This window comes from Cebidichthys violaceus, unplaced genomic scaffold, assembly GCF_023349555.1.
Source record: "Cebidichthys violaceus isolate CVI_PGR_0920_01 unplaced genomic scaffold, fCebVio1.0.p SCAF_21, whole genome shotgun sequence".
Lineage (NCBI taxonomy): Eukaryota > Metazoa > Chordata > Actinopteri > Perciformes > Stichaeidae > Cebidichthys > Cebidichthys violaceus.
In genome coordinates, this window is record NW_027176384.1 from 4,124,349 (window position 1) to 4,145,722 (window position 21,374).

The 21,374-nt window shown below is 42.8% G+C and overlaps 3 protein-coding genes across 4 annotated transcripts; 1 reads left to right on the forward strand and 2 right to left on the reverse strand.

The window, feature by feature from the left end:
- Positions 1-792: 792 nt before the first annotated feature.
- On the reverse strand, positions 793-14,076 carry tm7sf3 (transmembrane 7 superfamily member 3). 2 transcript variants are annotated; one of them, XM_068716971.1, is made up of 12 exons: positions 13,802-14,073; positions 12,064-12,218; positions 6,821-6,971; positions 6,358-6,478; positions 5,326-5,497; positions 5,039-5,216; positions 4,398-4,484; positions 3,125-3,205; positions 2,826-2,978; positions 2,641-2,741; positions 1,972-2,134; positions 793-1,893 (listed from the first exon to the last, which is right to left on the reverse strand). In XM_068716971.1, exons 1-12 carry the CDS (start codon positions 14,049-14,051, stop codon positions 1,640-1,642), a joined length of 1,866 nt encoding a protein of 621 aa, XP_068573072.1. In that variant the 5' UTR covers positions 14,052-14,073; the 3' UTR covers positions 793-1,639. The 2 variants fall into 2 exon arrangements, with proteins under 2 accessions (XP_068573072.1, XP_068573073.1); XM_068716972.1 differs by lacking the exons at positions 2,641-2,741; positions 2,826-2,978; positions 3,125-3,205 and having other exon boundaries at positions 13,802-14,076.
- Positions 14,077-14,633: 557 nt separating this feature from the next.
- On the reverse strand, positions 14,634-17,605 carry fgfr1op2 (FGFR1 oncogene partner 2). Its single transcript, XM_068716973.1, has 6 exons — positions 17,307-17,605; positions 16,267-16,403; positions 15,971-16,088; positions 15,647-15,789; positions 15,367-15,480; positions 14,634-15,110 (listed from the first exon to the last, which is right to left on the reverse strand). The coding sequence occupies exons 1-6, from the start codon at positions 17,329-17,331 to the stop codon at positions 14,973-14,975; spliced, it is 675 nt and encodes a 224-aa protein (XP_068573074.1). The 5' UTR covers positions 17,332-17,605; the 3' UTR covers positions 14,634-14,972.
- Positions 17,606-17,673: 68 nt separating this feature from the next.
- Positions 17,674-21,067, forward strand: med21 (mediator complex subunit 21). Its single transcript, XM_068717257.1, has 4 exons — positions 17,674-17,721; positions 18,103-18,217; positions 18,581-18,681; positions 20,361-21,067. Exons 1-4 carry the CDS (start codon positions 17,680-17,682, stop codon positions 20,538-20,540), a joined length of 438 nt encoding a protein of 145 aa, XP_068573358.1. The 5' UTR covers positions 17,674-17,679; the 3' UTR covers positions 20,541-21,067.
- Positions 21,068-21,374: the final 307 nt, after the last annotated feature.

Consider the following 21,374-nt stretch of genomic DNA (forward strand, 5'->3'; position numbering starts at 1 on the left):
AATTCAGGCTAATTGGACCTCAGGACTGTGTGGACGTGTGCACACTCGTGTTTGTATTGCAAACCCGTGCAAAAACAAACGGGAGTAGAAATATCTTCGGTGTTAAAGTGACAATATAACATGAAAAGTAAATAAAACAATTCACGTACGTTAGGAGATTTTCAGCCTCTGAGGTTAGTAGAGCGATACCTAGTTGCTCATTTTGTTTGTTTATAAAATTTACTTAGAAAGTTACTCGTTACTCTTAAAGTTGAAGTTACAGACAAAAAAATCTGAACGACTCAGTAAAATAACTTATTGATTTGTTTGTACATGCGAGTCCAGTGAACCCACATCTCCAAAGAGCGCTGAGTAATCAGGACAAGTGAAATCACCTGTGATTTTGTGCAGGCCTCCAATAGTCGCCTGTTGTGCTCTGCTGCCCCCCAGTGGTGTTAAAGAAACACTACACCAGGGTTGAGTTAGTTCGGGTGGATGAACGTTGTGATTTTATAGATAGATATAAACTTTATTCATCCCCAGGGGGAAATTAGTTTGTTGTTGTAGCAATTTACAGAGTAAAATAAAATATAAAATATTACGTATGGAAATGCACAATATATACAGTACAATAAAATAACAGAGCATAAATATAAATCTATTGGATTATAGAAGGCAAGAGAGGAATAAATGCACTCTTGCATAAAATGCAAACCACATGAGCCAAACCTTTTTATTCATCCCTGTGATAACTAACGAAAGAAACAAGACCTAATTATTAGTTTTTTCTGAAGGAAAGAACTATAGGCTGTGTTTTTCATAAACATGTCTTTATTTTTTTTTTTTATTTCAAAAAGTCCACAAACAAAAAAAGAAAGAAAAAAAAAAACAAATAAAATACTTACAGGCTTGAAGACAGAGTCTGGTCTTGATGCATTGTGGTCTAAAAGCTGAGCGTGAAACCCTGAGAAGTCACGGCACGCAGGCAGTTTAAAGACGTTCAATCAGCACCGTCACAGCCGGTACGTTAAAATCCAGTGTGCAAATAACAATAAGACTGACCAGACTGCAAAGTTCAGTCCAAACAAAGACACTCATGAGAGCAAGAGGGGAAAACTAACTATTCTCACACAGTGAATGACCTAGTGTGTTCATTGTTCTGTGTAAAGGCAAACGTGTAAAAACTGTGCAATATTTATTCACTTTGTCAGTTTTTCTTTTGTGGCTTGTTTGTGAGGCGCATCCTCAGTTTACTGACCTGTGTGACTACTGTAGGACTTTCAGGGCTAAACGGCACATTTAGAGTTTAGTCTAAAACATAAAATCGTCACATACACTTTCACCTGTTAAAAGTTTAACCATCTTCTTGAACAGTTTCAGTGATTTGTTCAAATGTCATTTTAAGTGTTAAATAAAAACAAAAGGTCAGAGTCTTTGTACAAAAAAACTTTTTTGGGATTTTAAAAATCCACCAGCAGAGTGTCAGTGGTATAACCTCTCCGTGTTATTTATGATGCATTCCTACTGGGACCGTCTTTCAGTCAGCTGATCTGGGGTTTAAAGTCCCAGCACCGGTTATGAGGGACAACATTCCTCCAGATCACCCAGAACTCTCCAGTACAATATGCAGCACAGGGATCTCTTTACCCCCAGAGACGACTTACAGGAGCAGAGGCGTGTGCTCTCCGGCCGGCTCCATCCTCTTGGTGAGCTGCCGCGCTCTGGCCAGGAGGCGGTTGGGCAGCGGGGGGAAGTGGTGGCTCGGGTCGAGGACGTTGGTCTTGCGGCGCTCGTGTTCCTGCAGCCACATGAGGTACGGGCTGGGCGGGAAGAACGGGCGGGTGCGCTCGCGGTACAGCTGCAGGACGACGCCGCCGACGCCGAGCACCACCCACACCGTGATCATGGCGTAGTCTGGAACGACGGGAGGAGGAGATGGTGTTGAGATTGAGACCAAACAGTTACTGAGATTTTTTCGAGTTGTAAACTCACCGATGGCTTGGAAGGGCACGTCGGTGAACACGGCACTGAAGTTGTTGTTGAGGAAGCGCTTGAGGATGTTCAGCGTGATGAAGGACAGGCTGGTGTAGACGTAGGCGTTGATGGCCAGAATCACGGCGTAAGCACCGACGGCGCCGCACGTGACGATGTTTCCCTGATGTCAAAGAAACACAAAAAACATCACTGGTCAAGATAAAGGAGAAACATTCCTTCATTCTTACGTTTTTATTTAGATGGAGGGATTCGGTTGACTGTAAAGCATGAAAAAAAATCACAACCACAAGCTCCTCAGTGGTTTGAAACGGTTTTGGGCTCGTTGGAGATGGGCTGTGAGGGGGCGGCCATGACAAAAAGTCAGACAGCTTTTCTGCAGCCTTTTAAAAAACACACAGGAAGTCACAGAGATGGTTACATCCTGTTAGATTTGATCTGTAACCTACTTATTTATATTTGTTTGAACATATACGTGGAAATGTGTGTGACTCTGTCTGTCTTGTTTCACTGAGCTTTATGTGCTGTAATAATAACATTATTATAAACCACACAAGATATGTTTTTAGATTAAACCATTGCACAACAGTCTTGCGTAAAATGTTAAAATCACACAGCACTGACTCTCAGCGGGCCGTCTCCGTTCTGAACTGTTCTCAGATCAGTTACCTCTCTGGGCCAACGCACGAAAAACAGCGGAACGGCGACCATGATGCAGCAGAAAGTCACCCAGAAAACGGCATCCGACTGTCTGAACAGATCGAGGTCACCTGGAACACAGACACGCACTCGGTATGTATCGTACACAACAGTGTTGAAGAGACGCTGAAGTCACTGCAGCAGCTTTTTCCTACCGAGAGGAGTGAAGAGGACCATGGAGGCGACGAGAAAGCCGAGCATCAGTCCAACCACGACGACGCAGGCCATGACGGAACCCCACCGCCACCAGCTCATCACCAGCAGAACTCCGCCCACCACACCGATCACCGCCGACACGGCCAGACAGACTGCAGAGAGACACAGACTCTCACATACTGGCTTTAATCATGCCAACCGACAGAAAGCTTTGAGACTGATCAAAGTGTGCGTGCGTGCGTGCGTGCGTGCGTGCGTGCGTGCGTGCGTGCGTGCGTGTGTGTGTGGGACGACTCACTGTCATAGTCCAGTTCTGTGGTCCTTGTGATCAGCACAAAGAAAAAAAACGTCCCGAAGCTGAATCCCATGCAAAACAGCTCTGCATGACAGAGAGGCAGAAACAGAGAGAGAGTAAACTAAATGCAGTGGCTTCACACGTCACAGTAGAACCAGGACAGACATGTCTCTGATCAGTCTGCACAGAATAAACCCACCGCATCCTCCAGAACCACTGGCAGCAGCAGCGGCGGCAGCAGATCACAGTCATGGGTTCACAGAGCAAAAACGTTTCGGCGTCACATGAGAGGGAGACCACATGAGAGGCAGGCCAGCGCCGCTCCTGATATTCATTCTAGCTACACATACTTGCAGATGAAAACTACAGAGATTAAGTAACAGCGTCCACACCAAAGCTTTGCTTCTATTCGAGTAATTTTTTTTGCGGCCCTATGGGGAACTTCAAGACTCACAAACATGACATCTGACTATCTGACTCCCACTCATCTATTCTGTTGACCCTGAAGTGAACTGTGTCTGGGAAAAAGCCAAAACATAACTGCTTCAGTCGGAGTAAAAATAGGGAGCTCTGTTTTCTCAGACTTAAGAACACAGTGCTGGATTCTTAAGTCTTGAATCTCATTGACAAAATAATGAACTGGCTGAACTGTCCTTTATAGATTCCACTGCTGCCTCCATGCTTTGTTAGATGAAAACGTAAACTACAACACACATAAATACAGCTAAAATCACCAAGATTAGAACTCACTCTGGATTAAATCCCGAGTGCCAGTCTGTGATGCCAGCAATACACCTGATCCCAATGCCTATACGTACGAGTAGTGGGCCCACAGGGCGGCACTCCATTTAATAAGACCCAGCCACCAGAGATTCACCACCTAGCTCCCTTTCCCAGGTCTGGTTCCAGAAGGGGGCCCCAGTTTCGCTACAACTGTTTTCTAGACGATTTTATAAAGGGTCTGTGGATCGCTATTGGTCCAGCCCCTCCCCTGGGACCCCTCTGCCTTTGGAGATGCCTCCTGGATGCCTCCTTTTTAAGAGGCCCCCAGAGTCGACCCAGAGGCCCCCGGGCAGACCCAGAACACGCAGGAAGGGTTCTAGATCTCGTCTGGGCTGGGATCGCCTCGAAAGTGCTACTGAGGTGAGGGACGTCTAGATCACCTTGCTAAGCCCACGACCCGGATAATGGATGTACGAATGGGCAAATGGCTTATTCATAATCAGCCACCATATTGTTATTGATAACAATAAAGACACAAAGAGATGCTACTCACCACACTTAAAGAATCGATGACCAAAGAAACAGACAAACAGGCCTGCAAAGCCAGCGATGGTGAAGAAAATCTTTGTAGAGATCTTTCCTAAAAACAAAATAATAAAATAAATCATTAACTGAGTAGCTAAAGGTCAAACCTTCTCTCACAGCATTCCTTAACCTCTGCAGAAAGCTTCCTGATTTTCTGTATTTCAGCTCATGGGGTCTCTCAATCAATCAATCAACTAGAGAGTCGGTTTGAAGTAGTGTGGGGTCATGGGAGATGTCTTCACCACCATTGCAGTCAGCTTCTCCCAGTTAGGATTTCTTCAGTGTTTATCGTACAGGAGGTTTTTAACGGGAGCCGAATTATCAGCAGAGGTCTCTTCCTCTCTAAAACAAACAGACCTGGTGATTAAAACCTGAAAACACTCTGATTTTTAACGTGAAACTGCTGAATTCTGTTTCTCTGATGCTGTTCGGAGGGGCTGCGAGCTGAGCTGCTGCTAACGTTTGGCAGATTGTTTCTTGTTTCTATTTTTTGTTTCGGGCGTGATGATAGCAAAAACAATGAATTAATCTGAAAATGTAAGATCACAAGCGTTGGAATAATAAACCAGTGAGCAACACATCCGGGATGTGGAACACGCGGGGGCTCACCGAGTGTTTGACAGCCGTCCAGAGTGGAAGCAAAGCTGCAGGCGTAGGTGTGGACGGGCACGTAGGAGGCCGAGGTGTTCATCAGCGGGTCTCTGACCACCACCGAGTAGATGACGCCTTGACCGGGGATGGAGTTGAACACCGCCGTGCTCATGTCTGAGGACGACAGCGTCATGACCTGCAGGGAGACGAGGGGGGTCAGCGAGCAGCACGTCGGCTGTTGTGCTTCTGTCCCTTGTCATTACTTTCATTAAACTAGAAAAACGATGGTGTTCGTGGTGTCCCACCCGTTTGCCGTTCTCCGTCATGCCCTGGATGTCCGCCACAGCCTGAATACCACTGAACAGGCTGCGCTCTGATAGGTCGTTCTCAGGCAGGAAGTACTGGTAGACGTCGTACCGCAGCCGCCAGCGCGTGTTGGTCTCTGTCGATTGGTCGCAGGCCGGAGGAGTTTCTCCCCTGATGGAGAGCCAGAACAAATCACATTGCCTTCAGTTATTATAATAACTCATTATGTTATTGTATATTATGTACTTTCTTGTCTGAGGCTCTCCTCTAGTATGATTTACAATGAGGGAAAGGCTCAGTGCCTTGCTCATGTGCACTTTTCAGCGTGAACATATGACTGATTCTCAAAACCACGTTAAGCTTTGTAATGACTAACGGCTCGGGTTGGGAATTGAGGAAGCGTGGTAGTCGTGGTCATCATGTGGACTCCTCACCTGATTTAATTGCAGATTTCTGCCGTCAGACTCGCCAAACAAGTCGAGCTTTAACTGAAGTGAACCGACTGCTTAACAAAACAAACAAAGAGCCTAGTATTTGTCCACACCACTGTTGGTAATGAGCCGAAAACTAAATTTGACACATTTATGCACGCGGTTTGGCATTTTCAAATTGTTCCACGGCAAGATATTCCCTCCACAAACCCCAACAAGCAAGAAATCAGAAACCCGTTTCCTCCAGGGAAGCAGTCATTCAACCGTAGTCATTCAGATAAACCAAACCTCACGAGAGTTTTAACAAGAGTGGAGTCTGTGCTGCTGAACACTGGCAGGTAATGAATGACACAACAGGAAATGGTTCAACGAGTGAACGAGTCCTCTTGTTTATCTGCACCAAGACGGCTTTGTGACACATAACAGACGTTCTTGAGAAAATGAAGCGAGTACTATGAGCCGCAGAGAAGGAGGAGGAAGAGAGAGCACGAGATCATTTCAAAGCAAATAAACAGCGAGGCGGTTTGGCTACAGGTACTGTTTTTTTTGGACAGGGTTAAACAAGCCTAACAGGAAGTTGAGCACATAATATTGCGTTACCTCTCGTATCCTAAGTTCGCCGGTGCAAAGCAGATGGTGGTCTCGTAGAGGTTGTAGAGGATATAGACGTTTGGGTCAATGTCCAGGTCGAATTCCGTGTTACAAGCTCCAGGGACTGGATCTGAAAAGAGATCAAATTCATTATTAGTTGCTGCGTCGGGCATGTGAGGCCAAGAGAAGACAAAAAAACAACCACTCCTGAGGGTTTAGTGGTGCCCTGCTATATCAGGATGACTTGTTGTTTGGACGGCATATGAGCCACCACGCTCAATCAATGCCAGCGTTCACTCATGGTCTGCACGAGCTTCCCTTAAGTCAAAAGTTAACCACCAACTGAGTGTCTTTTTGTAACTTTTTCTAGCTGCAACTTCCTTGTTTTTTCTGACTTCTCACACGAGACTCGGATAGAGTGGCACAAATCAGAAGAGGAGCTTAGCATGATCCAGTGTTTCAGAAGACGTACCGCTATTGCTGTACGGCAGGATGACCCCGGTGCCCGCCACAGTGTCCTCATCGGGAGAAGAAAGAAACAAGGAGAGGGACGCCTGGCTCGGCTGGAGGGCCGACAGGAGCCCCGAGTCCACCGCTGTCAGAGACGTACCCGGGCCCGGCACCTGAACCACACGGACACATCGACACCTCGTCAGCGGAAAAATGCAAAAGCAAATAAACAGTACAAGCAAAATCACTTTAAAAACAAGGCGGCGTACAGCTAGACCTGGGCCATAGAGTTCTGCAGGAACCATCGTCTCAAAGTCAGCAGGTTTTTTTTTAAGGGTTTTTGGTTGGCTCAAAGTACAGCCGAGGCTGATGGGAACATCACACTTGTTTTGCAAGTATTTGGTCAGAAACCAACCAATTTCTGACCTGACGATGGTGCCTGAGGAAAGATTAAGGACATTACAATTCATCCTCAGGGGGACATGAATGTAACTAAAGGGTATCGGTACAAAAGTTCATGGCAAGGGGTTGAGACAATCTCCTGCTAGCCAGGGTTGATTACTGTGTAATCAACTCGTAGTACACCTCACTCACAGCAGACTGCACTCCTAAAGGCAGTGACGTTTTTATAACGGCTGAGTTTATGATAACTGATTAATAATAGACTCTGCTGACCAAAAAGTCAACAACATACTTTAGACTGTTTGCGTCTTCAACACTCTCTAAAATAAATGGAATCTTATTCAGAAAAAATTGTATTAGTTGCTAATAAAGTGGATTAATTCTTTTCACTGGCAAAGCGAGTAAGAAGTTCAAATAAGTCCAAGGGTTGAGCTCACAGATCAGTTGACCTGATGTTGACTGTTGTCAACAAATCCCATGAAAAACAAACAATAAGTCTGGTGTGTCTTCTTCCTGTGTGACACAAAGCTCCATCGCTATTCAAAAACTATGAAAACACGTCTATGAGCCACACTGTTGCATTGGGTGACATGTTCCTTTTATCATGATGAACGTATTTTTTTGCTAGTAACCAAAGGTGTATTAATCTGCAGCTGAAAATAGACCCCTTCAAAAAAAAAAAAAAAAACCCAGAAGAAATACATAGATATATAAATGTGCAGAATTTTTATTTATTTTAAATACCATTGTCACAGATTGCTGATTCACATATTTGAGTCGTTATCGGACTGATACCAGATGTCTATAAACAACTGTAATATGCTAATAAATTGGGTTACGAAACTTCCAAAACAAATTAGTTGTTTCAATTTATAAATATAATAAATTGTTTTTTAAAATGTTTTGCAAATTACAGTGCTAATTTAAAGCCATACCTTATTAATTATCAGCAATTTAACCAAATGGGTTTGTGTGTGTCTGAAGCGTATGACGCAGTCCACCACATCCTGAACTGGTAAACTCTCAGCTCACATGAACTAGCTCTCTGACAATAGGATGTGTGTTACCTAATGTAAAAACAAAATGGTTGAAATGACTGGTATCAAAGGAACTGTGATATTTGTGACAGACAGCAGAGGGCTAGGTATCATTTTCGAGGATCAAATCATATATTTTGCAGCGAGCATGAGCTGACTTACATGTTATGTGACACTGAAAGCACTGTGCACACACACACACAGTACGACTCTCAGTCCAACCCCTCATACAGTAACTCCATTGTGTGAAGCTCGTGTTGTTGTTGTCGTCAGACAGCGCTGCAGTGGGTAGTGACACTCCATTTGCTGTGGTTTTACACTGATTGTTTTTAAAAAAACGCCACAGAGAGAAACTGCAAAACAGCAGTATGACCAGGAAACGCATACCACAGTGATTACGTTTACATGCACACTAACATTCCACCGTTATTCAGAGTATGGCAATATTCAGAATCTGATTCTTGTAAACAGCTTATTCTGTTTGGATATTACAGTTAGGCCTTAATCCTATTCGAATGGAGCCTTTTTACGATCGAGTCGTGTGTGATAGGCCGATATCATCCAGGTTTCAGGAGCATTCTTTGGACATGTATGCAGCGCAGTCAGCAGAGTGCGACACACGGCCTCTTGTCTGTAAACCCATCGGTTACTCTATCGCCTTTCTTGTTGTCATAAGGGCAAAAAAAATGAATATTTTTAATATGCAAACATAGTCGGTGATCCGCATTCTGAATGTCCAGTTATACAGTTGTGGTCAAAAGTTTACATACACTTGTAAAGAACATAATGTCATGGCTCTCTTGAGTTTCCAGTTATTTCTACAACTCTGATTTTTCTCTGATAGAGTGATTGGAACAGATACTTCTTTGTCACAAAAAACATTCATGAAGTTTGGTTCTTTCATGACTTTATTATGGGTTAACAGAAAAAGTGACAAAATCTGCTGGGTCAAAAATATACATACAGCAACATGAATTAGCAATTTTGGTGACTTAGAAAGTTGTGTCAATGAAATGAGCTTCATAGCATGGCCTCTTAACTTCTTGTGAGTGATTATGAGTGACTACAGCTGGTGACTTCTCTGAGGCCATTTAAATAGGGCTCATTGGATACAAACGCCCACAAACGCTACAATGGGAAAGTCAAAGGAGCTCAGCATGGATCTGAAAAAGGGAATCATTGACTTGAACAAGTCAGGAAAGTCACTTGGAGCCATTTCAAAGCAGCTGCAGGTCCCAAGAGCAACAGTGCAAACAATTGTTTGTAAGTATAAAGTGCATGGCACTGTTTTGTCACTGCCACGATCAGGAAGAAAACGCAAGCTATCACCTGCTGCTGAGAGAAAATTGGTCAGGAGGGTGAAGAGTCAACCGAGAACCACCAAAAAGCAGATCTGCCAAGAATTAGAAGCTGCTGGAACACAGGTGTCAGTGTCCACAGTCAAGCGTGTTTTGCATCTCCATGGACTGAGAGGCTGCCGTGCAAGAAGGAAGCCCTTGCTCCAAAAGCGGCACCTTAATGCTCGACTGAAGTTTGCTGCTGATCACATGGACAAAGATAAGACCTTCTGGAGGAAAGTTCTGTGGTCAGACGAAACAAAAATCGAGCTGTTTGGCCACAATGCCCAGCAATATGTTTGGAGGAGAAAAGGTGAGGCCTTTAACCCCAAGAACACCATGCCTACCGTCAAGCACGGTGGTGGTAGTATTATGCTGTGGGGCTGTTTTGCTGCCAATGGAACTGGTGCTTTACAGAGAGTAAATGGGATAATGAAGAAGGAGGATTACCTTCAAATTCTTCAAGATAACCTAAAATCATCAGCCCGAAGGTTGGGTCTTGGGCGCAGTTGGGTGTTCCAACAGGACAATGACGCCAAACACGCATCAAAAGTGGTAATGGAATGGCTAAATCAGGCTAGAATTAGGGTTTTAGAATGGCCTTCCCAAAGTCCTGACTTAAATCCCATTGAGAACATGTGGACAATGCTGAAGAAACAAGTCCATGTCAGAAAGCCATCACATTTAACTGAACTGCACCAATTCTGTCAAGAGGAGTGGTCAAAGATTCAACGAGAAGCTTGCCAGAAGCTTGTGGATGGCTACCAAAAGCGCCTAATTAAAGTGAAAATGGCCAAGGGACATGTAACCAAATATTAGCACTGCTGTATGTATATTTTTGACCCAGCAGATTTGATCACTTTTTCTGTTAACCCATAATAAAGTCATGAAAGAACCAAACTTCATGAATGTTTTTTGTGACAAAGAAGTATCTGTTCCAATCACTCTATCAGAGAAAAATCAGAGTTGTAGAAATAACGGGGAAACTCAAGAGAGCCATGACATTATGTTCTTTACAAGTGTATGTAAACTTTTGACCACAACTGTATGTAGTATGAAGCCACATATAATATCCATCTAAAACATACTGACGTTTATCTGGTAGAGTTTTATGCATCTAGTTTGTTACCTGGAAGTAAAAATGGATGGTCATGAGCAACAATAAACCAAATAACATCAAACACTAAAAGGATCTTGTGGTTTACCACTTGCAGTGAGCGGGAGCGATAAAAGAATAAAAGGGAAAAGGAAACAAGTGAAATGGAGATAACAATGTAAAAGGAAAGTGAATAGAGTGCACGTTCACTCATTAAACGCCGTCTGTTTCTGTTTGAAAACTCACTTCCTCTTTTTCTCTGTGAACGTCCTTTAGATTTGGGTCGTTTTGATCGGCTCCATCTCAAGCATTGACGTCCATTTGCGTCAGCAGGAGACATTTTCTGCCACTGTTTGGCTTTCTCTTGTTTTCCAACGTTTCCATCACCAGAGGAAAACAAAATAAAGCTAAACTAATTTAGTCTGTGCAGCGTGGACTCACACCGAGCTGTCCCCTGAGACTTGTGGGACCGACGCCAGCAGGTTTCCCCCTCAGGGCCGCCCTGTCTGCCGCTCATGACCAGTGGACTGCACATCAGCTGATTGCCAGTCCTCTCAGTGGGCCAGACGACCTCGCTCACAAAGCCTCATTCATCCATCAGAGGTAGAACTAACTGCCTGCTCCTACACGAAGCATACCTCCAATTTCTCAGTTTACTTTGCTTTTTTTATAACTGTTACCACTAAAAGAATCACTCGATTGAGGCTGTGGAGAAACTCTAGAAAAATGATGAGGCGTTTTGATTTGCTGATTTAACAGAACATTAAACATTTGATACTCTTAACACCACTGAGCTTTCATCCACTTTTAGAGCAATGTCATGCTCAGTGCAATCTCTGCACCATGAAGAACATGCCAGCCAGCAGTGTGTGCTTTCAGACCAGTGGTGCTAAGCTAGTGGTAACGCGACTGAAAAGGTGCGGCTGGTTGAAAACAATGAGATGATTTACCATCACATTCAGTTCAGCACTACAATGCACCTGCCTCCAGATGACCAAATATTTACCTCCAGCAGCTCACTAAAATAAAAGCCGTCTTGCTCGTTATCATGGTAGACGGGTAAAAGATAGAGCCTAATTGTTTCTTAAATAAAGGAATTATCATGTAAGAAAAGAACAGAGTCACATTATGTTGCTATTTTTTTTATTTTATCTATGCAGGGGGACCTTATCTGTCTCCTTTTATTTAAAGGATTTCTGCTAAGCTAAGCTAACCAGCTGTAGCTTCATATTTAGTGTACAGACAAGGGAGTGATATCGATCTTCTCCCATAACTCTTGGCAAGAAAGCAAATACTATTTCAGATGAGAGACATGTCCGTCAGTCGTCTGTCACAGGTGCTACCGCAACAGTAGGAGCTAAAAAAAAAAAAGTGTCTGTCAGCACTTTCTCACCCTGGTGTAGGAGAGCGTCGCGTTGCGGTGCTGCGTGTGGAACTGCAGGGTGACGTAGGCCACGTCCAAGGCGATCCGGGACACCACGGCCTGCACCGTCTCGTTGCGGGAGACGTTCACGTTCTGGAAGGTTCCCGGCAGGAAAATCACCCGGTCTGCGACAGAGAAGGGGAAAAGTCTGATTGGTCACATGGCGTTATTGTGGCAAATTGGTTGGAGCGTGCTGCCTATAAACCTGCTCCAGTGATTCCGAGCGACAACACCAGGCAACATCGAGTAAACTGTTTATTGCCTGAGGTCACAGATGGCAGCTGGTGCTTTGCCAAGAAGGTGACCTGAAAACAGGTCAGCAGCCCATCAAGGAGGATGTTACAGAAGAAGAAAAGAGCTGAATGGAGAAGTACGCTCTGTGTTGAGTAACGAGGTAGTTGTTTCACAGCTTGACAGGAATCTAACACTGCTGTATAAACTTCTTCAACGTCCAGATTGCAGTGGGCTACAATTATTTAAAATGTTTAATTCTGGCCTACAAAACTGCTTGCCTTTAAAGAACATGTCAGCTGTTCATTTAGGAGGTTTGTTGTCAAAAACACTTCAAAATATATACAAACCTATATTACCATTGTGACATTCAGTAACATAACTAAAATCATTTGTCAGTCCTCTGTGATTTTCGACGTTATCTTCCACTTTTATCTAAAAACCTTTGGATTGGCCAGTATTAGTGGAGCCCATCATCCTCTAATCATGTGCTTACGTCAATGCTGTTTTTTGTTTTTTTCTCTCTATTCAGATCAAACAGTAATAATGAATCCACTATGGATGTACTCACTCTTAAGTAACCATTAACCGTCTATCTGAAGTGGGAATGTGCAGAAAAGCACATAACACTGTACCATGACCACTTCAGATGATCATGCTGCAACAGCAACCGTCCACTCGTGGACGACGCACATGTAGTTTGACCATATATATATTAAACTGACTTAAACATCTGTCAAACAAACATCAGACTTCACCAAAGCAGCTTCTTCCACTCATCACTGTGACACTTCCTCATCTCACTTTGATTGATTTCAGCGGGCCTCAAAAAGTTTGAGAGAGGCTTTTTTCACCCTGACTAAATGGAAATTAGTTGCAGAAAGTGACATAAATCACCAGTTACTTGAGCCTCAAAGCCATCATCTGTGACTTCACCCTCCAGCAGAGACATTGGAGCGTCCAGTAGGCATGTTATTGATATTCTATTAACATCCCAATATGAATATCACAGGAATACCACACACTATTCTTGTTAGAATTGCTCTGTGATGACCCCCACAACATCTCCTTACACTGACATATAGCCTGTTAAAACATGTAAAACATACACCCGTTCTCAAAACCCCTATATAACTAAATTAAATTCACTTTTTTAATTGTTAGGGGGTTAAACTGGACTTAATAAACATGACCCCGAGTATGTTTGTGAGAAAATGTGACATTTCACAGCTAGCTAACGTTAGCTAAAGCTACACAGCAATAACAAGTTCAACCGAGTGACACTCCAGTGATTTACATGCAGTATCAAGGAGTCACTAAACGGCATTTAACCTAACTTAACACGTTACCTGTTGTACATTGTTAACATTAGCTACTATATAACTCAATACTTGTCGGATTTAAAGATTGAGAAAGATAAAATACGTCGCTAAAAGTGAAAGTAGCTGTTACATTAAATTGCTGTCTAGTAACTCACTTTCCACTTGCGCTTGAACTTCACAAGCCAGGAGAAGACAGAGCAGCAGCAGCGGGCACCGAGTCCAACGAGACATTTTCCTTTGCTTCGACAAATGCGCTTCTATCCGCCGCTCGGTGAAATCATTGGTAACCTCGCAGCCTCCGGTGTTTGGGGAGCAGAAGTCTCTGCAGAAGCGACATGCTTGATTGGACTGAGGGGTTTCGCGGGACAAGCCTTCTCCCTCTGCCGCTCTGACGGCTGGAACCATGCTTCCGCGAGACTCGCGCACTCGGGTCACGCGATAGCTCCACCTCCCTGTCCAGACAGCTTTTAAAACAAGCAGCGACTGAATGTGATTTACATAAAACATTATCTTGGAGCGTCTTACTTCGTTTATATCCGTGTGTTGAAGTCCGTTCATAAACGTTGGGTTGGGTTTATTAACGGCATTTAAAAGGATGTTTGTGGATCTTGGAAAAAGTGGCAGCTCATCATATTCCCGGACCATAGCTAATCAGAACGTCAAAGTAATTTATGCTGACAACAAGCACAATTTTATGTGCACAAAATTAATGGAAAGCAGTAAAAAAAAAAAAAAAAAAAAAAAAAAACTGCTGTTCTTGAGTTACAGAAATATTCTTGAAATAAACACTGGAATGTTGGAGGAATGCTCGTTGCATTTCCGCAGCAGAAGGGGAAGTTGGACGTTACAGCAGATCCTGTGTGTTGGATGATGATTCTATTCCTGCTTTAAGCTGCTGATGAAAAAAATGCCACAACAACGCATATAGTGAAAGCGAGTAATCAAGTTCCTGCTCAGGCCACCACACAGAACTAAAAACAGAGACAATTTACATGTTTATAGATTTATTTCAACTCAAGCCCTTCTCTTACCCATTCATACATTAAAACCTTGCAGGCACCAAAGACTCATGCATGCTGGCAAACCGATCGAACACAACAGAAGTACGAACAAACAAAAAATGAGACGCATCTTTCACACTGCTTGCGTCTGAATCACCAGACGGGGATGCAGCTCTGCAGAATCGTGCTGTAAATGCTCCAGGAGAAGGGAGAGAATACAGAATCTGTAGGGCGAAAGATGAAGTGGTATGTGGCAAGACACTGTACACAATAGTGGCAGCAGTAGCAGGGGGGAGGGCGGCTGGGCGGCCCCTTGTGGACTCTCTTAATTCTTTCGTAAGCTGATGTCGGCGCTGGTCAGCAGCGGTGACAGTGACGTGTTCTCTGATGCGTCTTCTCTCTTCAGAACCAGGAAAGCCTCGCGACTGATTCCCAGCAGCTCTCGGAGGCCGCTGTTCTCTAGCTGAGATGCACAAAACAGAAGATGTACAGACATGCATTCAGATGAAATAATACCACAATGTCAATCAATGGATATTTGCACGTTGGTGGCTCCAAATTTTTTCCATTATTTGAAAGAAAGTGTGTCACGTGGTTGAAAAGAATAGGCGTAGGATTTTTCTCTCAAGTTTGGATTTGAGTCCCTACCCTGCACCATCACTTTATTTTGGACAACTGTTGGAAGTACACGTGGAACAGATCGGGGCATTTTCTTTTACCTCTAGCTGTTTAATCCTCTCCTCATCTTCACATATTCGTCCCTCATCCACCTCTATCGCCTTCCTCATCACAGAGGCCATCTCATTGATCTTGTCTATGTGTGCTTGCATTTCCTACAGAGATGAAAAACAAAACACATAAATAAAAGGCAGTGGAAGTTGGGAAAGTGGGTCTTTAGTAATCAGCTGTCACATTTTTTTGCAGTTTATGATCAAGTTTCACAAGTAATCCCCCACAATAAGCAGGCCCTGAAAGGAGGATTAAGTGGGCCTCACTGACCGTGGTGTGCTGCTCCTTCAGCTGTGTCACGATGGTGGGGTCGTCTCTCTTGCTGGCCATGACAAGCCTGAACACCTGCTCCCGGTATTTGGTCATGATGAGCTCTAACGCGGACTGGTGTTCATCTAGCGACGTCCGTAGCTCTGCAGGAAGGGTAAACACAGGCTTTAAGGAGACATCACTGCAGAAAACCTCCACAAGAACTTCACGTTGCCCTGCTGTGTTTAGCCATCTCTGTGTTTGTGACAAACAGGAGTCCAGTCCGAAACTGACCACAAAGCAGCCAAGCCACAGTAAGAGTAACATTACAAATGAAAAGCCTACCTTTGTTTTCCTGCTGGAGCTCTCTGATCTGACGGTTTTCCTGTTGGATTCCTAGGACCAGACTAGAACGGGGACGATGTCGCGCTACCTGGTTCAACGAGTCAATCTCCTCCTGGTACTGCCAACAAGAACCCCCCCCCCATTAGATTAGACAACTGGAAGATTTCAGTCTACAATTTTAGACAGCCCATAATTAACAGTGATTTACGTCGCTGCCTTACACTCATTGTCAATAGATTTTTAGTATAAAAAGAACACTCCTATTTAATTGGCACCAACATAATGTGATACCATACCTGTTGCATGGCCTCCACTCGCTTGTTAAGCGAGGTCGTCTGTTCGATTAACATCTCAGCCGCGTTGTCATGGTTACGAAGCCTCTCCACCAATGATTTGGCATCCGACAGAACCTTTTCTAAGGTGCAGTTCATGCCTGAGGAAATAAAACTCATCATTACTAGGAACTACGAAGGTTTAATGGCCACAGAAAAGAGTGGATTCCTTACTTTATAATAGGGTAATGTTGCCATTAAGAGGTGGGATGTATTTCAGTGTTATAAATACCAGATAAGCTCAATGACTAATCCATTTTGTGATCAATAAAATCATTGTGTGCTGGGCTACTGTGATCTCTTTCCCTCTGTCTCAATGAATGCATATACCTAATGATTGGTTCAAAATTATTGCATAGAAATATATCTATATCTAATATGACTTGCCCAGCCTTCATTATCGGCATTTCAAAGTCTGTACTTTGTATTTTAATCGGGCTTTTATCTCAGATAAAGATAGATTGGGGCCGATAAAGCACACTATGCCTCATCATGCTCTTCATTACGTCACCTTTTGATTGACTATGATCAGATTAGAGTCACTAAAGTTAATGAAACTAGAATTCATTGCTCAGTACAATGTCCAGAATAAAGTAAAAAGACATGACTTATCAAAGAACTAACCAAAACAGCATGTTTCTTAACTCGTCGCTAACCCTGACGTCAGCTGTGTGTCAGCTAATTCGCTCAAGCTAACACTGCCTTGCTATAAATGTTATATTTAGTTAATGTACGCCATATTTATTGTAGCTGTAGTAAACATCATGGCAACTACGCAAAGTTGTTCTGCTTCAGTTAACTGACTGAGTAACGTTAACATTTAACCATCAGCACAAACACAACGTCTTTGCTAACGTATTAGCCGACGTACAACCCACACTTCAGCTGTCATACAAATCCACTTCAGGTTGGTATAATAAACATGTTATAACTAGTCGACTGACATTAAAAACAGGTCTTCCTTATTAACTTTAGAGATGTAGTTGAAGAAGAAAGTATCGTACCTGGGGAACTCAAAGTGCAAGACATTTGATTTTAGCTAGTTTGCCGTTACTTCCTGTTGATGTTTAGTAGCTAATGTTAGCTACAGGCTAACATTAGTCCCATCAAGAGGCAACAAGTAGGGTTAGAGGTGACGATGCAGCGCTATTCCTTTTTAAAACACGACGATATGTCAGCAGACATGAACTATGCACTTGATTTCAACACTGGACACGCTGTAAAGTCAGTCTTGCTGTGATTTAAGTGGCTACAACTAAACCTAAACGATAATATGACAACCAACGCTTCTAAATCCCGTCAAAATCCCGCGAGGCTTTTTGATATCAGGACATTCTCGCGACACTAACAGCGGGACTTTGTTAAATTACAGAAAACATGGCGGACAGGCTAACGCAACTCCAGGACGCTGTCAACTCGGTAGGACACATTTATAGTATTTAGAGTATTTAACGTTAGCTAAAGAAAAATAACTCTGTTTTGACTTGTCATGTCATTTGAAGGTGGTAGGTGGTGTCTAGTATATCCATTATGTTCAGTAACTTTGTAAACATGGCTACATCACTGGGTAGCTAACGACCAAGGGCCTGGTACGTTACCACGAACAAGTTTAGCTTCAGGTTATATTGCACACAGTCAGACACAGATGGCACAGTGTTGGAGTCTCAAAGTGATGCAATGTCACTAAAACGCCAACGGGTAGCTGACTGGCACGGTCTATTGCTAGGCTTATTAATGAATAACGGTAAAGCTTCCTGCTTGAATGAAAGTAAGGTCCAAATGGTGTTGTTTTGTGTCCAGCTCGCAGATCAGTTCTGTAATGCCATCGGCGTCCTGCAGCAATGTGCGCCTCCTGCCTCCTTCAGCAACATCCAGACAGCTATCAATAAAGATCAGCCAGCGAACCCAACCGAAGGTGAATCATTTGTTTTCTCCCTATTTTATCATCATTAGTGACTTCCTTGTCTTCTCATTAATATATATATATATATATATATATATATATATATATTTTGCCTCTTGACCATTAATACACCAGTCAACTGTTGAACTTATCAAATTGATGGGGTATTGCCAGATGGGATCAACATTGATCCATAACGCATAAAATGCTATTGGCATAATTTGCAACAACACAATTTAATTTCACTATTACTGAACACCGTCTTCTTCCCCAATTAATGTTATCTGTCTTAACTGTTTGTTCACAACTTACAGGATTTAATGTTAACATTAAGATTACATTATTTCTGTTACTATTATTTTTATCTCTACCCAGAATATGCACAGCTGTTTGCAGCTCTGATCGCCAGAACAGCCAAAGATGTGGATGTACTAATTGACTCCCTGCCCAGTGAGGAGTCCACGGCAGCTCTGCAGGTCAGCACGTGCACAATTAACTTTCGGTTACAGAGTCCATGATAAACGCATAGAAAAGCCCCGCTAGTGTTTCTAGCTTTTAGTCAGCAGAGAGAGCCAAGTGATCGCTTGTACAGCTGCTTTCTTCAATTTAAAAGAAAATGATGTATGCTCATGGATTTAAAATAAATAACCAAATGATTGCAGTCAGTTTTCAGGGATCTCTTCTAGTTACTAATTGTATGAATCATAGAGGTTATTAATATTCTGCTGGAAGAATTTTTTTTTGATTCGACACATACACACTAATCAATCGGTGTGTGTGTGTGTGTGTGTGTGTGTGTGTGTGTGTGTGTGTGTGTGTGTGTGTGTGTGTGTGTGTGTGTGTGTGTATATATATATATATCTCTTTACGACATTGTTACACACAATTTGTATGTATGATAGTTTAAAGTTTGATCAGTTAAAGTGGCTATTCTCAACCACTCAGTCAGAGCATCATTTAGTGAGCCGCAGAGGTACTGCTAAATTATTTCACATAAATAAAACCCTGAACACATAACATTTGGATAAATTATGACAGGCAGTCATCGGTGAGGGTATCAGAATATTTATTTAGGTCATTACAGCTGATGGTGGCAGAACATTTATTGACATCCCAGTTTTTTTTCTTCACTTTTTGGCATTTTATGTTTTGTTTTTTTCTCATTTATTCGGTAAGGTGGTCCTCGGAACATTAATAAATATCAGAAGTGGGCCTCAAATGAAAAACAGTTTGAGACCCCCTGATTTAATTAGACTCTGATCAGATGCAACAATATGTAATGTGTTTATCCAGGGTCACTGAGTTTTAATAAGGAGCCTTTTAAGTTAATTTCCTATTTTCTCTACAAAGGAAATAAAGAGGAAAAGTTGCTGCTGTTGATTCCTGTCCTAAAGATAGACGGTTATATTGGATGAAAGCAATCATCCTTGCAGGTTTTAAAGTAATGCAAGTGATACGAGTGAGTACCCGATGTGTATCTGGAATGACTATAAGGATAGCTGAATGAATCTCAGCTGACCACGGCGTCCTATTGGAGCACTGAGGTTTATCATTATAGATTCAAAGTTACACCAGTTAGTCTACAACAGCTGAAATACACAGACTATGTAATGACATCCAAAACAAACAACCAAAGGAGACTCAAAGAAGTAGAAAATAACATTATTAAGAACATAAATGAATCTAATTTTAAACTATCCCATGCAATGACTCTAAGTATATACAAAGGTAGTACCTGGTAATATTCTGAACATGCTTGCAGGTGTTATTGGTTCTGCATATTGTCTTGTGTTGCCATAGAAAGGTGCTTAATTGGAGTTGCTTACATGAGTGCTGGAAATAGCTGTACAGTGAGTGAATCTATGTACACTTGTGTTGTGTGGCATGAAAGCGTGACACGATATGGTGTTTGGTGACGAGACTTCATATGTCATCCGATATAAAAGAGAAGTACAAGTACCTCAAAACTGTACTTGAGTAGCCTAAATGTACAAGAGTATATATATAGATAGATAGATAGATAGATAGATAGATAGATAGATAGATAGATAGATAGATATAAAGAAAAGATTTACACTCTCCCATCAGTCATTTGATAAACAGAAAGCCCCGCCCCCCCCCCCATCATTGTAAATGACATGTTCCCTCTCGTCAGGCGGCCAGTCTGCGGCAGCTGGAGGAGGAGAACCATGACGCAGCAGCTCGTCTGGAGGAGGTGGTTTACCGCGGCGATGTGCTGTTGGAGAAGATCCAGAGCGCGCTGGCTGACATCGCCCAGTCTCAGCTCCGCACGCGCAACGGTGCACCGAGCCAGCCCTCGCCGGCCGAATCCTGACCTGCTGTGTGTGTGTGTGTGTGTGTGTGTGTGTGTGTGTGTGTGTGTGTGTGTGTGTGTGTGTGTGTGTGTGTGTGTGTGTGTGTGTGTGTGTGTGTGTGTGTGTGTGGATAATGCAGTCTTGGACAATTCTCAATCTGACTCTTTATTTTCACCCTCAGACATCAGCTGCAAGCTTCAAAACACTCAAAGAATATGTCTGTAAAGGAAATGTGAGGCGGCGTGCGGTCGATGTTGCTTAGCAATGCTGTTGTCATACAGAAAAATGTGTCCTCACGTACACACTATTTTGCTGAAGGACCTTTCTGCTGGTACAAAAATATTTCTCCAAAAGACTGGTCTGAATGTGTGAATGGTCACCATGTTTGTGTTGTATGTTGATCAAGTCTGTTTTTGTAGATATTTATGAATTTGGAGCATCTCCACTGAAAAGCCTCTCGGCACTCTTCAGACCAGTTAACAAACTCACTCAGCTCACTGTAACTCTGAAGTTTTTTTGTTTTTTTTAAATAAAGCTTGAACAAACACTGGAGATTTCAGAACTTTTTCTATCTTTAAAACTGATTTTTTTTTTTTGGTCACAGAATTGTTTTTGGGGAAAAATATAGAGGAAGTGTTTTTATCTCCAGAACACGAAAGATGTTTATTGTTGAATGTGCCCCCTACAAGCGATGTTTCCCTGCCACAAATCATAAATTACTCAATTTATATCCCAAATGTATGCAACATTTTTACATTATAGTCCTTAATCATAAACAGTTATGGTGCCTTATTGGACAGTCTCTGTCCTATATTGATGTTTGTTTATCACGCTAATATAGCGTCACATATTTC